The sequence below is a fragment of the Doryrhamphus excisus genome, chromosome 1, assembly GCF_030265055.1.
Source record: "Doryrhamphus excisus isolate RoL2022-K1 chromosome 1, RoL_Dexc_1.0, whole genome shotgun sequence".
NCBI classification, from domain to species: Eukaryota; Metazoa; Chordata; class Actinopteri; order Syngnathiformes; family Syngnathidae; genus Doryrhamphus; species Doryrhamphus excisus.
Genome location: NC_080466.1, coordinates 13,500,924 through 13,513,862, shown reverse-complemented (window position 1 = coordinate 13,513,862; position 12,939 = coordinate 13,500,924). Strand labels below are relative to the sequence as shown.

At 42.3% G+C, this 12,939-nt stretch overlaps 1 protein-coding gene across 9 annotated transcripts in view; it reads left to right on the top strand.

The window, feature by feature from the left end:
* lrba (LPS responsive beige-like anchor protein) overlaps nt 1-12,939 on the top strand; it is a 140,701-nt gene that overhangs the window by 125,036 nt on the left and 2,726 nt on the right. For 4 of the 9 annotated variants that reach the window (XM_058091547.1, XM_058091545.1, XM_058091553.1 and 1 more), the window contains 6 exons: nt 1,669-1,861; nt 2,656-2,721; nt 3,834-3,989; nt 7,792-7,959; nt 9,895-9,996; nt 10,761-10,957. In XM_058091547.1, the coding sequence (XP_057947530.1) occupies nt 1,669-1,861; nt 2,656-2,721; nt 3,834-3,989; nt 7,792-7,959; nt 9,895-9,996; nt 10,761-10,957 (882 nt within the window). The remainder of the gene's footprint in view (nt 1-1,668; nt 1,862-2,655; nt 2,722-3,833; nt 3,990-7,791; nt 7,960-9,894; nt 9,997-10,760; nt 10,958-12,939) is intronic. The other 5 variants (XM_058091551.1, XM_058091549.1, XM_058091550.1 and 2 more) reach the window with 3 other exon arrangements.

Below are 12,939 nucleotides of genomic sequence, written 5' to 3'. Positions count from 1 at the left end.
GCAACTCTAACCTGTGCACATTTTAAGAATATTTTGTCATTTTTCATACGGACTATACAATTTTCAAAGCTTTATTTCAGATATTCCTCTTTTTCTCATGCTTGATAGGGGAAATAGTATGCCTATCCATATTTTAACACATACCACTCATTGGATGATAAATACTCGACACAATCATGATATTTCCACAGTTATTTCTTTTTTTTTATTGCATTTTTATTCAGCAATACACCTGTAAGGGGCCGCACGGTGGTGCAGTGTTTAGCATGTAGGCCATACAGTAAGGAGATGGGGAAAATTTTGGTTCGATTCCCCACTTGGGCATCTCTGTGTAGAGTTTGCATGTTCTCCCGTGCATGCGTGGGTTTTCTCCGGGTACTCCGGTTTCCTCCCACATTCCAAAAACATGCTAGGTTAATTGGCCACTCCAAATTGTCCATAGGTATGAATGTGGGTAGGACCAAGGAATGCAAGTGTATATTAATTGGAAGTGATGTTTTTAAAAAAAATGTAACCAAATATATGGGCAATATCATAGTGAACAATGCACTTGGAATGTATGTCTGAATTAGGTTTTATTCTTATGACTTCATGGTATCTTTGGTTGAATTGGAAATGTTTTTTTCCAAGATATTTCTTGATGTATTCTTTTTAGCACCCTGAGATGCACACTTGCACGTTGATGTTTGGAAGTCATGAAGCTGCTCGTGTGTATTTCTCTTTTCCAAAGTGAGCTGCAGCACATTAGCCTGCTGACTTGGACGCCGAGCAAAGGCCAGCGCACAGTGTGAAGTGGCCACTTTTAAGGGCTGCCTGTATGTGATGGAACCTAAGGCCCCTGGAGTCCTTATTAGTGTGGTGTCCCTGTGGTGCTGACAGCTGGACGCGGAGCACCACACACACATGCACACACACACACACACACACACACACACACACACACACACACTGGAGCTAATTCAAAGGAGATGTTTGTCTTTTAGTTCAACATTAATGTGAACCCTTCCTACATCCCCTCTTCTCTTCTAACATTCTCTCTCTCATCTCTGCCGTGTTACTGCTAATGTTACAATCACTGTGTCAACTTAGCTGTCTCGCACACTCACACACACACACACACACAGCGGCTTGACTGGATCTTTGATTGATGTTAAACACTGATCTGACTCCTTTTTACACGCTAAATGCTGCTCAGGTCAAACTCAAGATGCTTCCACAGACACGCCTCCACCTTGTAGCTCAGGGCTAATGTCATTGTTTCTGGAGCCACATCTTCAAAAGCTAAAGACTGAAGGCCAAGAGGCACTATGTCCAGTCAAAGATTTTCCAAATGACAGGAGTGCTTGGCTGTTTTTTGGTTTTTTTTTGGGAGGTGCTGTAAAAATGCGAGGCCAAGCAAGCTTCTTCTTAAGGATCTACTGCCAAAAAAGGAACTCCTGCAAATATTGTAGTCCAAGATCTCCTACATGACTGGGATACTATGCCCTTTTTCAGAGGAATCTGATGATTTTCTTCTGGGCCAACTTGTCATCTAATCTTTGTTCTCTTAGTGACATCATTGCTAACCCGCTCTCTTAACTTTCTGTCTTTTTCTTTTCTTCCTTCCGCCGCTTTCCATCCCGTTCATGTGGCACACGTCCATCCATGGCCATGTCTCTCCTTCAACAGTATCTTCTCCTGCAGACGCCGCTGATGTTCACGGAGCAGATGCAGCAGGACGTCATCATGGTGCTCAAGTTCCCATCCAACTCTCCTGTCACTCACGTGGCCGCCAACACGCAGCCGGGCCTGACGGCGGCCGCCGTCGTCACCGTCACAGCTAGCCGCGTCTTTGCCGTGAACAAGTGGCACGGCCTGTCAGGTGAGACATCATCGTAATGGAGAGAAAAGCGTTTTCGCAAATGTAGTTGTTAGCCAAGTTTTTCTTCAATATATATAATCACACATTTTTATTTCTGAGACAACCACTCACCATAAGCTGTACCATAAGCTGTACACTGTATGTACAGTATTACATATTTATTATTTCTCCTCTTCATGTGTATACAAAGCCAATGAAGCCCCACAAGCAGGGATTTATACTTGCTTGTGTTTATACTTTAAGTCCCAAAGTATTCAGGTCCGGTCTGGCGGCCATTGCTTTAGGGGACTTAGGGGACTGCGTCACTGGGTGCGGTTGAATCAAATGTGACAGTCTTAGCAGACACCAGAAACCTGTGATATTCCTGCCATATTGCTTGTGAAGGCTGACCAGTTGGAGTCATGTGACACGGTGGCCTGCCTGCTGCCACCCAGCTGCCTTTCTTTGTAAGATGAAAGAAAATGTGTATGAGGACATGTGGGGGCACCAATAGATGAACATCTTTTGATGGAGAGGCAGTCCAATGCTGTGGGGCTTGTCGACTGACATTGACGGCAATCTCAGTGGATTTCAAGATCACAGGCCCCAAACTGAATACTCGTCCCACAATGTGGTGTTTATCAGTACAAAGTCCCGACCCCAGTCAAAATGAAGTCGACCACTTGTACGACTCCTGCTTGAGGACTATAAGTGTGTGACTGTAATGTTTCTAATACAGCATCCTGCCCGGCAAGACCCCCAGAGTCATTCCGGTAATAATAATCCAATCTGTCTTTTCCCTCCTCCCCTGACAGGTCATCCCAGCTCAGCTGTGCAGGACCAACAGTACCAGCTTCCCGTGGAGATCGACCCCCTCATTGGTACGCCGTTAGCGCGCACGCTCTGACATCATGGAGGTCATACCTGCATGAAATGATCTTTCCTTTTACTCTAGCTCAGTGGTTCCCAAACTTTGTACAAATACGTACCCCTTTCGACATTTGACCTGAAGCCATGTACCCCCCACTCTCCATCACAGTGGCAAGTCGTGTGGGGATGAATTGGATCACCAATATAAAGGACATCTTGAAGAAGAAACACTTCATGCACAAAGTCATTCACTTGTTTCTTGATATGATGCTCACAGAGCAAGGAACAACTTGCCGCTGTTTCCTGTTTCCTGCGCTCCTCACACTGAGGCGTTCGGGCCCACTCTGAGTTTTGAGTATGAGGCGCCAATAGTTGTTTCATTTTTATTCACGTACCCCCATGGCAATTGACGTACTCCACTTTGGGAACCATTGCTCCAGCTTTGTGCATGAAAGAGTGTGTCCTGGACTGTAGAGCCGTGTCCTGACTCGTCATGATGTAGGCCCTGCTTCTGCACCATTTGCATGCAAATTGGAATGCAATGAGCTGTGAGCCTAGGCCCACTATTTCATCATCAACACCCCCACCTTTGTCCTCCATCCACCTCATTCGCTTCTCTGCATCCTCTTTGCTTTAAATCGAGAGCAGGGAGACGATGCTTGTCAGCAGGAATGAATATGAATGCGGTAATAATGCACGATTGAGAATGCGCTATGGACGGGCTGTCAGGACAAATATGGCCGCCTCTCTTCCTTTACGACTTGTTGTTGATGAGGAGGAGAGGCTGCACTTGTGATGTTTGTGATGCACTGGAGGAGACTTCCTCCTGTTTCTTGTCAAACACAAATGTTAAATAACGCATTGATTTACCTGAAACGCTCAGTTTGAAAAGGACTTATGTAGGAAGCACAAATCCAAGGAAATACAGCTGGAATAGGTACAGATTCTGGAAGATCGAGACAGTTTTCTGTGTGGGTTCTTGTGTGTAGCTGCTCTATAAGAGACCACAACTCAATTCAAAGGGTGGAAAAATGAGCATAATAGGTGCAAACTCCACAGCCATGTGTTGCTGGGCCCTGTTTCTGTTTTTTATTATTGTGTGTCTTCCTCTATCTCCCCTCAGCCAGCAACATAGGAAGTCACCGGCGGCAGATCTCGGACCTTCTGGACCAGAGCATTCAGATCAGCTCGCAGTGTTTCATGGTGACGGCCGACAATCGCTTCATCCTGCTCTGTGGCTTCTGGGATAAAAGCTTCAGGATCTATTCCACAGACACAGGTACCAAAAGCCTGTAACTATGACGCAACTATTGTATGTCACATCAACACAGATTTAAAATTCCTTATCCTGAACACAAACCTTGATTGTTTCCCCCATTAATCACCCCATTAAACACCCAAAAGTCAGCTGTGAAAACACGACAGATGCTACTTGTTACCTTTACTCTAGCGCCATCCTCAGGACACGCACACAGCAATATCGCCATGATGATCATGGAACCGCTAACTACCAAGCCTTTACATAATACAGTAAACCTCGGATATATCGGACTCGGATATATCGGAAATTCGCTCACAACGGACAGATAAAAAAGAACCGATTTTTCTGTAATGCATTTCCAATAAAAATTAATTGCATATATCGGAATTTTAAAACGGATTTCGCCTATTTCGGACAAAATCTCCAGTCCCGTTCCAATGCATTTCCATTAAATTTCCCTCGCATATATCGGATGGCCGCATCGTGGCGCTCCGATTCGCCGAATCGTGACAGGCCGCTATACGACGTCATTTGCAGCGTTGCCTGCGCGTCCAGGTACATTGGAAACATAGTCAAGGAAGTGCCTTTTTATAACGGATAAAATCCGATTTACGCATATACCGGATATAAATCCGATATATGCGTAAAACGGACATTTTCCGGTATACGCATATAACGGATTTCGCTTATATCGGACAAAACCAGTGGGAACAATTGAATCCGATATATCCGAGGTTTACTGTACAAGAAAGATAAGGATATTTGTCTGCCATCAGCACTCTTTGTCTCGTATCACATTTTACAAGGACATGTTTTCGAAAGCAGCAAAAACGCTCATTTTAACTGCACAAAACAGCACAAATGTAGCACAAGAAAAATGACACTTTGGTTCAATTCAGAACATGTCGGGGGGCTGGTTGACCGATGTAATAAACTGTAATAAGTCTAAAACAAAAGCAGCGCAAATGTTCATTTTAATTGCACAAAACGGCACAAACGTAGCACAAAAAATTTGACTATTTGATAGTTATATGATAAGATCATATCTGGCGAGGGAGCGGCAGTAGTGTGTGAATTCAACACAAAAGGTATTTGTGTAATAGTGAGAACATTTTTCTTGAAAAACAAATACTACTTGATTCTCTTACAATTCTAAAATGGTCAACATTATTGTGATATTTGCCAAAACAAGGGTAATTGTTCTATCTCATTGAAATTCATAGTATTAATTGTTCTTCTATTAATTCTTATATTAATACTTCTTCATCATACTGAGAGCTCTTTCTAGTATTTGGCTGACTTTGTTGGCTTCCAAGATATAGATAGGCGCACACACACACACACAGGCACACACACACACACAGAGAGACACACAGTAGGTCAGGGGTCCTAAATGAAACTGTCCACAGCTTCATATCATTTTTGCTCTTTTCTTTTTCTGCTGGCACTCACAAACCACTTGGCGAGGGTGTGTGCGTGCGTGCGTGCGTGTGCTTGCGTTCGTGTGAGGATGGCTCTATTGTTTTGCCACCACACGAGTGTACAAGTGGAGCGCAAACAACAGCTGCCACCATGAGTCCCTGAAGCCCCCGAGTCTGGGTTAAAAGGCGGTGGGGGTGTTCCTACTACAATTCCAAAAGAACTGATTGGTACTCAAACGTGGCAGCAAACATGTAGCAATTTACTGTGGGTTTGGGAGCGTGGGAGAGAAAGTGATTTGACAAACTTACATTCTGGTTCATTTAACTGTAGCCTTGTAAATTCTGATTTATTTGTGGAATATTTTTTATAGTATTCATTTCACAAAATATTAAAATAAATGTCAATATTCTTAAAATAATTTTGAAGTTTTTTAAGGAAAAGACATGGCTTCTATATAGCTTGTATATTTTCAAGGAGAAATCAAAATATCACTTTATTCTCTTGATCTATTTTTCTGTTGAATAATATGTCTTATCATAATACTAATACTAATAATAAGACTTGATTCCTGTGGCATTCTGAAGTTGTTTTTTATTTAAAAGAACCCCTATTTGCATAATCACCATTTTTTTTCTTGTACTTTTTGAATACTTTTGAAAACACCAATTTATTGTAATGTAATTATTTTCTTGTGACTTCATTGTGGTAATACTTTGAAAACATGTACCGTATTTTCCGCACTATACGGCGCACCGTGTTATAAGGCGCACCTTCAATGAATGATATATTTTAAAACTTTTTCCATACATAAGGCGCACCGCATTATAAGGCGCTACAGTAGAGGCTGTAGTTACGTTATGCAACCATTAGATGGTGCCGCGCGAAAGGGAATGTCAACAAAACAGTCAGATAGGTCAGTCAAACTTTATTAATAGATAACAAACAAGCTTTCCACAGCTCCATTCACTCCCAAAATGAATAAACAGCTGTTTTATTATTTTCTCGGCGCAGCTCATCCTCATGCTTCCTCCACTTCCGCACCATCGATTCATTAATGTTAAACTCTCTTGCTGCTGCTCTATTTCCGTGTTCTACTGCGTGACTGATCGCCTTGAGTTTAAACTCTGCGTTGTAAGCGTGTCTCTTAATAGGAGCCATTTCAGGGTCTTTATACGAACGCACAAATGAAAGTGAATCGTTGTTTAATATTTCCCAGTATGCACAGCGCACTTCTTCTTCTACGGGAAAAATGGAGTCGGTGGCTGCTTACCGTAAGTTGCGAGACCTGTCGCGGCTCAATATTGAGCCATATATAAGGCGCACTGGATTATAAGGCGCATAGTCAGCTTTTTAAAAACAAATCAGATTTTAGGTGCGCCTTATAGTGCGGAAAATACGGTACACATTTTTTTACATTTGCAATATAGTGACTATGGTTTCTTTCTCCAGTGTGTTTTTATGTATTTAAATTCCTATACTACAACTTCGTTTTTTAAAATATGACTTTACAAAATGAATACTGTGACTTCAAACACATACGTAACTCTTATGGAAAATATAACATTTGTAGAATAATAAGAGCCTTACTAAGCACTTGTTGCTGGGCAGAATATGTGCACGCAGTCATCCTGTCGCTGTGTTTATCAAGATGTCAAACATTTTTTACAACTTTGATTTCTCCCCCCTTTCACTCCTTTCTTCCTCCTGTCTTTGCTATTAGTTTTTTATTTATTTTTTTTAAATAAAGTCAGCCATCTTTAATCACCCTTCTTGCACACACACGGCTCAATTATGCCGCCATTCTATTTTTATGTTTTTGACACAAATGTCAAGCGTTGCAAAGCACGCAGTGTTTGACTGCAGAGGTCACACTCTGGGCAGCATAATGAGGATTAAGACAGGAAGACGGCGGAGCTGTGGTTGGAAAATCTGACAGCAATTAGCCTCTTTATACACACACACACACACACACACACACACACACACGTAGAAGCGGAATAAATATTTATTCTTGTATGTGAAAGACTAAAAGTCTGTTCAGCTGCGTTGATGTTGTTGAGCAAGCAGACAGATGATGACGTCTCAATCAGATGTCACTCTTATTACGCTCAAGTGCCACAACATTAGGTAGACCATCAAAACCGAAATACCACATAGAAAGATAACAGAGCTCACTTTTGATTGACAGTAACAATACTGTATGTTTATTCTTGTGCTTGTGCTTTACTATCACCTTACCAAAACATTTTAAAAATTGCAATTTTTCATCGTCCTAGGGCCGGTTTTACCATTTTTACAGATGTTGCATTGACCAGTCATTAATGCTTACGTGGAATGAGTCTGGAAAATGCTTGTTAATAGCATAACATAAATGAGTTTCTTTTGTGTTTTCTGTCAGGCAAACTGACTCAGATTGTCTTCGGGCATCGCAACGTGGTGACATGTCTGGCTCGCTCTGAGCCACACATCGGAGGTGACTGCTACGTCCTGTCAGGCTCCAGAGATGCCACCCTGCTGCTGTGGTACTGGAATGGCAAGCTCAACAGCATTGGAGACAGCCCGGGAAGTAAGTACCGACACACACACACACACACACACACACTACAGAGTTATTATCGTGTACTTGTTGTAAAACTAGCAGGCTACGTGAAGGAATCTTTCAATAAAATCCGCAGCATTAAATAATGCAGTTGGAGTATTACCCTACCCAAAAAGCTGTCATTTAACAATCAGCAGAAGCAGTGACATTACGAGACTAATAGACACGGCAACAGAAAAAGAGATTTTTACAGGACTTTGCATCACTTTAGAGCCGAGCTTGTTTTGACACTTCAACTTGACCTCTCCATTTTGCCAACGTGTGTGTGTGTGTGTGTCTGTCCGTCTGGGGGTGAAAGTGAAGGCCACTTAACGACGTTAAAAACATTGTTTTGGGGGGTGGGGGGGTGCGGTGTTCATTGGCCAGTTCTCCGCCATACGAGCAGAGAGGTCGTGGGGTCACTCTGGTCGATAAAAGTGAAAAATGTGACGTGGGGTTGGGGGGTGTCCATCATAACATATGGTATTAGCCACCATCAAAGCACAGAACACACACACACACACACACACACACACACACGGATCAGTCCTCCACGCTTCTCATTTGCTGCAAGAACATGTCAACTAATAGATGATATAGATCATGCCTTACTAATACAATGTAATATATCACTCATGTTGTCTTTTACCAACGTTACCACAAATAGCATCTTATATTTCCAGTACTAAACTTTTTCATTAGATAATTAAATAGTAATTATGAGTAGTTGAATGTTATAAATGATTGATACTTGGCACGGTAATTGTAATAGAATCACAATAAGGCAGTATTCATTCATTTGAAATCTGTACTGTATCTATATGTATATGTATATAGATATATATACATATAGATGTATAGAGAATACTTTTTAAATGATCATTTCTGACTTTGGGCTAATGATTGCCACATTTTAGCATCATACAATTCTTAAATTGCATTGGGGGCTTTGTTTTAAATCATTGTCATTGTAATAAAATGTTAGACAATAAACAACCCATATTTTGTTTGTTTCAGGCCCAAAAAAAAATTGTATTTGATGTTATTGCATCAAATACTCTGGATGTCCGATATTGGCATAACTGATATGCCCATACTGTCCAACTCTCAATTTCAATTATCCAATAGCGATATGTGTAACATGATGTACATTTCCCCACTGAAGGACAAATAAAGATATATCTAATCTAATGACATATCTCCCTTGGTGGAATGAACACATAGTATGTGTAGTGAAGCTAATGGATGGAGCATCAGCAATTAGCTTGTCAAGGTGGCTAATTGTACAACATCTAAGAAGTACTTGACAGTAGGCTTGGTCTGTGACATTTCTTTTAAAAGTCAACAGAGTAGCCATTTCATGTGTTTTGACCATCAAAAAGCCCAGGGAAGAAAATCAAGTTTCATCCTTTTCACGTCGGCCTATCTGTGGCGGAGACAGAAATGTTTCATTGGGGTGGCCGAGGTGAGAAAAAAAAAATCCCTTATTTGTTCATTTTATTGCCAAGTACAACTAAAGGTAGATTTTTACAAATATCAGGATGACAACAAAAATATGTTGTAAGAGTGTAACCTTGCTTTTCTTGATAATAACAAATCATTTGGGTTCTTCCATCAATAATGGCATTGTACTGCAAAAATATTGTTTATATTTTATATTTATATTTTGCTTTAATTTGTCTTTCAAAAAGCTGAAGCACTTATTTTCCACCACCATTATTCTCGACCATCACATACTCTTCATGAGGTCGCATACACTCGCACACACTCCTCAGTGGATGAAAGCCGGACACAAAAAGATTTGTCAGGCAAGACTGTCCTCTGCTGGTCATAGCCAGAAATGGCAGCACAAATACACCAGCAAGATGCCAAATAAAAAATGATATTGCCCAACATGAATCCTTCTACGTGTGTGTCTTCCAGCAGAGTTCATCACACCTCGAGCCATCCTGACGGGTCACGACTGCGAGGTGACGTGCGCCAACGTGTGCGCTGAGTTAGGCCTGGTCATCAGTGGCTGCAAAGGTGAGACATTCTTCTTTAAAAGAATAATAGCCAGAGTGTTAAATATTTATTTTGATATATTCTAGACCAGGGATCAGCAACCCATGACTCCAAAGCCGGATGTGGATATTAGCCTCTTTGTTTTGGCTCCCTTTGCAATGCTTCAATCTTTTTTTAACACCCGAGTGGGGAAAATGCACGTCTTTGTAATGAGTTGTGTGAGACCATGAACGCATCCTGGCTGAGTTCTGACTGGTGATCGAATGAGCACGAGGAAGGCAGGGGAAGTCAGTGTTAGGCTGCCTGCGTTGGTTAAGATGTGGATATGTCAGTGATCATCCCTGCAGAAGCCGTACATAGTAGGCTTCGAGTTTTAACTACATGTGAGGATTATAATACACTATGTGAGGATAACCTAACAGTATATCAAAAATGTGGTTCTTTTTGGACTAAATCGGTCCCAAGGGTGTTTTATTTATTTTATTTGTATTTATTCTATACACCTTGCAAAAGAAAAACAATCAAATAAAAAAGAAGCCTGTTCAAGTTTTTGCACAAATAGCGTTTTTTAAAGAGAATTGTGTAGTGAAGCCTGCTTTTTTCCCCAAAGATGTCGGTCATGAAGTGATGTGGTACACATGGTGGGCTCATAGATAGAGGTGGTATCACTGAGACGCAACTTGAAAAGCGAGTGTTTGAGTGGAGAGCAAATAAGGGTGCTGATAAGCACACCAGGGGCAAATATTACTCTTAGTGTCTACTTTGCACTCTTGTGTTACTTTCAGAGGGTCTGTGCCTGATCCACACCATGAACGGGGACCTGCTGCGCACCCTGGAGGGCCCCGAGTCCTGCACACGGCCCCGCCTCATCCAGGCATCCACGGAAGGACACTGTGTGGTCTACTATGAGAAGGGACATTTTGCTGTCTTCAGCATCAACGGCAAGCTGCTGCGCCACATGCAGGTGGAGGACAGCATCAAGGTGAGGCATAAGGGAGGCCCGGGGTGCTGGGTAGGAAGTCACTTGATTAAAGGCTTTGCATTTGCTTGCCTTGGGGGCGGTCAACTTCACATCTTTTTACACAGGACAGGAAACCTTTAATTCACACTGCTTGTTAACTGGCATTGAGCATGCAGCTCTGTGCCATAAAACATTCCAGGGTTGTCCTCAGACAGCTACGCCCCGACCCTTTGTTTGAGCTCTGGCCTGGGAAATGTAAGCTGGTTTTGACTGAACACTGTGTGCCTGCTACCAATTAAGGAACTGCCGGCTGTTAACCTGCTTGCTGCTACGACACACAACTACTAACATGTCAGCCATGACACATGACCATAGGCAATCAAACAAAAGAAAAAGTGAAAATAAAATACCTTTCTTCCAGGGCTCACATTGTTGACATCCTAAGACCACTGTTAGCTGTTTTATACGCTATTTTAAAATTGTACCCTATGGACTCTATTTTCGTAGACCAGGCGCACCTGCCCGGCGCCGCGCCTATGCCGCACCAACAGGGTGTGGCCAGTGCAGTTTGCAGTTTTTCTAATCGGCGCAGTGTGGCGCACCCATGCTTCCATCCCTGTGGCAAGTGGCATAGAGGAAGGAGAGAAGGTGTGACAGGGTTTAACACAGTTTAATCTTAAGTAATCAAATGATGCCTTTTGTTGCCTTTAATTGCGCTGGACCCACTGGACCGGGCATTAGAGGCCATAATGCGTGGCACCATGTAGATCACCTCGGTTCCTGACAGTCACATGAAACAGGCATCGTGCTTGTGATTCACCTGCATTCATGCTCTGCCGTCGCTATTCTCGGGACCTCCCCCACATCCTCGCATGTACTCCATCTTTTCAGATCATGTTAAGAATAAAGATTGTGACCGGCTCTACACTAGGGCAAGTGGACGCAAGGGGTGCTTGTTCTCTTGTCTCCCCAAATAAAAGTTTTAGAAGTGAAAACTGACACACATGACAGACAGTGCTGACTCATGACAGACTAACTCATGTCTCATCTCTGTGGCCGGGTTGCGTTTGCTCTCCTCACTAAATATCCAATCACTGTGGACACCTTCCCTGGCGCTCTGTCACGCCCATCTCGGCGCAGCCCAGTCTACCAAATTGACTGCGCTGGACCAAATTACACTCACACTCCAACATCCTGCACCACGAAATTAGAGCCCGAAGATCATGATCATAAGGTAGACTGACGTGAAGGAGGAAACAAATCAAATAAATTAACTGACTTTGGTGCTATAGCTGGACTCGGCAGGAACATTTGTTTCATCAATTAGTAATTTCCTTCCTATATACATATATAAATTGTGTTTTTTACCTTTCACACTTATTTATTTTACTCGCATAGAGTAATACAGCATAGAGCATGAATCCTTACATTTATTAATGCAATAAATGGCCAATTTAGCCCAGTATGGCTAACTTTTGTCTGCACACACTGCTACACTTGGCTACACTTAAACAAACTCTAATGCCCTTGTTTGTCATTAAGAAAGATGTAGTCACCCGTGCATTTCCAATTGCATTATTAATGTAAGCTATTAATGTAAGCTATTAGTCAAGATGTGGCATACAGTGCTGTTATTTTGAAGGCCAGAAGTGTGTTGAGAATGCCTCTTGACTGTGAAATGAGCTTGGTCGCCTGTTAGTGAGGAGCTGCCGTCATGAATTTGTGCTATGCTGGGGTCCTTCTCCTCATGAGAGCATTTCATTCACATTATGTCAATTTCTGCCAGATTTGTCGTTCAACTGTAGATTCCTATTATTCCTGTTATTGGCAATTCCACCTGTAATGTGGAAATGATAACTAAAGATGGAATAAGCAGGGCCTCTGTTGGTTGCATCCCAGTAGTGCACTTGGTTTTGACTCCTTCAGGGCGCTGTTAACCGGCAACCTTGTCAGACAGCGTTAAGATTCCGGCATTTCTAGCCGTGGTTGTGACAGTCATCTCT